Source organism: Ruditapes philippinarum, unplaced genomic scaffold (genome assembly GCF_026571515.1).
Source record: "Ruditapes philippinarum isolate M1 unplaced genomic scaffold, ASM2657151v2 ctg19900_1_1_1_1, whole genome shotgun sequence".
Classification (NCBI taxonomy): Eukaryota; Metazoa; Mollusca; class Bivalvia; order Venerida; family Veneridae; genus Ruditapes; species Ruditapes philippinarum.
Genome location: NW_026852147.1, coordinates 8,731 through 12,867, shown reverse-complemented (window position 1 = coordinate 12,867; position 4,137 = coordinate 8,731). Strand labels below are relative to the sequence as shown.

Below are 4,137 nucleotides of genomic sequence, written 5' to 3'. Positions count from 1 at the left end.
GATATAATCCTTCATTAGATGTTGCCTGTTTCTGATATATTGGCCACCATCAGGTGTTTCTACAGAATAGGAGCGATTGTCTAATTTTTCTTGAATGACAGCGGGATTCCAAGATTTTCCCTGCTGAATTCTAACATTTTCTCCTATGTTAAATGGTTTAAGGGACCTTGAATGTTTATCATAATTTTTCTTTTGAATGCACTTTTGTTTTTCAAGAAGTGACCTTATTCTCTTAAAATCTGTTGTTTTGGGTGTTAAGTTCTTTTCAGACATAGGTATAAATGTCCTTATTTTCCTTCCCATTAAGATTTCAGTGGGAGAATAACCTATGCTTAGCGGGGTAGCACGTAATTCTAAAATTGCTATCAAAGGGTCTGTCCCATCTTGCTTGCATTTTTAAGCAATGTTTTTACTTTCTTCACGCATGATTCACTAAGGCCATTACTTTGGGGATATTGAGGTGATGACCTTACATGCTTTATGTCCCATTTAGTTGTGAATTCTTTAAATTCTTGTGATGTGTAATAACTAGCACCATCTGAAACTATTTTCTGGGGAATACCATGTCTTGAAAACCAAGTTCTCATTAACTTAATGATAGTGCTACTGTTTGTATTTTTAATCATGTCAATTTCAAAATAGTTGCTCATGTAGTCGCATACTAATAAGTAGTCTTGGTTATCTAATGTAAATACATCAGTACCTATTACCTGCCATGGGTACTTAGGGATTTCATGTGAAACCAAGGGTTCCTTTGAATTTGACCTTTGATGTTCTGCACATACAGAACACTGTTGCACTTTCTGCACTATGTTTTTGCTAATGTTAGGCCAAAACATAGAAATGTGTGCCCTGCGGAAGCTACGTTCCTGACCGGGGTGACCTTTATGTAGCAAATTTAACATTTCAGATCTTAGACACTTAGGAATAATCAATCTTTGACCTTTGTAGATGATATTATCTACAACAGTGAGTTCATCTCTATAATTCCAGTATTCTAGAACTTGAGAATTGCAATCTTTGCGTTTTTCAGGCCAGCCTTGAAGAATGATTTGTTTCAAGGTCATGAGTGTTGGATCTGACTCAGTTTTTGACCTAACTTCACTAAGTTTTTGATCTGTGTATGGCAAGTTTTTTGTTATGAAGTGAACATGCAAATTGCTATTTTCGGAAATTTCTGGATAAGTATCTGGCAAATATTTCCGAGACAATGTGTCAGCAACGGGTATTTGAGTGCCTGCTTTGTGCTGCAACTCAAAATCATAACCATGTAACGCTAATAAGAGCCTTTGTAATCCTGCCGGGGCACTGTATAGGGATTTCTTAACAACACTGATCAAGGGTAAATGATCTGTTTCTACAGTTATATGCCTACCGTAGATATATTGTCTGAACTTTGTCATGCCAAATACTATGGCAAGAAGTTCTTTCTCAATCATGGCCCATGACCTTTCTGAGTTGGTCAAGGATTTGCTTGCAAAAGCTATAGGTTTTCCATCTTGCATTAAAGTAGAAGCACAGCCATACTGAGAACTGTCAGACTGAAGTGCTAGTGCCTTATTTGGATGAAAATAAGATAACACTGGGCCTGGACACTCAGTAAGTATGTCTTTGACTTTCTGAAATGCTCGAACTTGAGGAGCATCCAAGTGAAAAATGATATCTTTCTTTAATATTTCTGAGAGTGGATGAATGATCTCGGACAAGTTTGGGGCATATCTAGATAGATAAGTTATCATGCCAAGTATTGTCTTAAGCTCAGACTTGTCTTTAGGCGCTTCCATCTCTTGGATAGCCCTACATTTTTCGGGGTCTGGTTTCAATCCATCAGCTGAGAGGATGTGACCAAAATACTTAACCTCCGAGACACAAACAACAAGTTTGTCTTCGTTTAACCTAATGCCCTTTTGGCGGCACCTATCAAGTAAGTTTCTTAGGTTTATGTCATGCTCTTCTCGAGTTGAACCATAAACAAGAATGTCATCTACAATGACACTACAACCAAGTAAGCCTTCTAAGCACTCATCCATCTTTTGCTGGAAGAGATCTTGGCTGCATTTCAGTCCCATGGGACATCTTAGATACCTATAACGACCTTGAGGGGTGTTGAATGTTGTTAGATATGATGATTTATCATCTAAAACAACGGACCAGTAACCTGATTTGCAGTCAAGTTTTGTGAAATATTTTGCAGATTTTAACTGCGGCAAAATATCATCTAAGGTTTTTGTAGGATAATGTGGCCTATGGATTGCCTTATTAAGGTCTTTAGGGTCAATTACAATTCTAACTTTATCAGAATGTGGCTTATTGACTACGACCATACTATTCACCCAATTTGTTGGTGTGGTGACCTTGGCTATGATTCCAGCCTTTTCCATAGCATCAAGTTCCTTTTTAACCTTGCTTTGAAGAGCTACAGGAACGCGTCGGGGAGGATGAATTACTGGGGAATACTTGGGATCTACTTTGATCGAACAAGCACCAGGTAATTTTCCAAAGCCATGAAAAACTTCAGGAAAGTCATGCAAGACATACTTTTTTGTTCATTTGCTCATTCTGGTCTACGGACATTACAATCTGAATAAAACTGAAGTCAAGGCATGATTGTAAACCTAGGATTGAGGGTTTGTTTGTTCTCACAACATAAAATTCTACAAGTTTTGTGCATTTCTTCTTGTAGCTGCATGAGAGATCTACTACTCCTAGAACCTTAATTTCAGTGCCTGAGTAAGCAGTGAGTTTGACAGTTGGCTTCTTTAAGGGGGTATTGACCTTGAGGGATTTGAAATCTGCCTCAGAAAGGATGTTACAGCATGCCCCTGTGTCAAGTTTAAACTGTTTAAAATGACCTTTAGAGCCCACCTGTAAATCAACAAATACCTGTCCCTTTGAAAGTGAATCAACTGCACCAATACAAAATTCACTGTCACTGTTACTGTCACTGTTATTGTTCCCGGTTTCGATTTCATGCACTTTTTTGTTTGACCTACACACAACTGCATAGTGATTCTATTTATGGCAGTTCTTGCATAGTTTTCCTCTTGCCGGACATCGATCTTTGCTGTGATGTGACTGTCCACAATTTCCACATTTTGTTATCTGTTGGTTTTGTCTAACTCTTGAATGGTGATTGTGTTTCTTTCCAGTCTCGTTTTGGTGTGTTGACGTGGAATGTCGTTTATGATTAATGTCATCGACGTTTTTGGAATTAGTCATATCACGTAGTTGTGCCTGTGCATATTCGCGTGACTGTGATATCTTGACTGCTTTTTCAAGAGTCAATGCTTCGCCTTCCTTGATTAGTTTTTCACGAACTTTTTCCGACGTAATTCCAATCACTATTTTATCTCGTATGACATCATCTCTGTACCCTGCATGAAAAGCGCAATCATTTGCTAATGTTTTTAGACGCGTGATGAATTGTTCTATCGTACTGTTTCCCTGTTTTTCATTGTGGAATTTGTATCTGCTAAATAGAGGATTTGATTTTGGTTGTAGATGTTTTTGAATTGCATCCGGAATTGCCTTTACTGATTTTCTTTGGAGCTCAGTTAATGTAAGAGTATTATATATCTGGCGGCCTCTATCACCAATTCAAAGTAATAAGTAAGTTACTTGTATTTCTTCTTCTTTTTCTCTTAATGCGCCACTAAATATAAGTTCTGCATGCTGCCTATACTTTTTGAACTCCTCCATAGCGTTCTGACTGTCCCAGTTCATTGTTGGTATGGGTACACTATTTAAATCCATTGTAGAGCTGTAGAATTAATTGATTCCTCCGAAGAAAGTTAAATGTTTGTGATGCGCACAATTTAATTTCTTTCCAGAATGCTTGTTAAATCCGATTCCAAATAATTTTTATTAAATTCCTTTTATTACAATATTGTTCCTTTAGTTTACTTCTGACACCATGTTATGTTGTATGGATGATAAAAAGATTCAAACTATTCTACAATTTATTATAACCATTCAATACATGTTGTTAAGACCAGAGCTCATGTGAGAATGACTCAGGTATCAGAGAGGCATGATCATATATATAACATAGCATTAATGAATATCAAGTAAAGGGAAGTAATCCCATTAACTATACAACTAAACATGTAATGAGTTATCTAATCTTGATATCATAAC

At 37.1% G+C, this 4,137-nt stretch overlaps 1 protein-coding gene across 1 annotated transcript; it reads right to left on the bottom strand.

The window, feature by feature from the left end:
• Positions 1 to 365: 365 nt before the first annotated feature.
• On the bottom strand, positions 366 to 3,753 carry LOC132750764 (uncharacterized protein K02A2.6-like). Its single transcript, XM_060740808.1, has 3 exons — positions 3,619 to 3,753; positions 3,033 to 3,444; positions 366 to 2,512 (listed from the first exon to the last, which is right to left on the bottom strand). Exons 1-3 carry the CDS (start codon positions 3,751 to 3,753, stop codon positions 366 to 368), a joined length of 2,694 nt encoding a protein of 897 aa, XP_060596791.1.
• Positions 3,754 to 4,137: the final 384 nt, after the last annotated feature.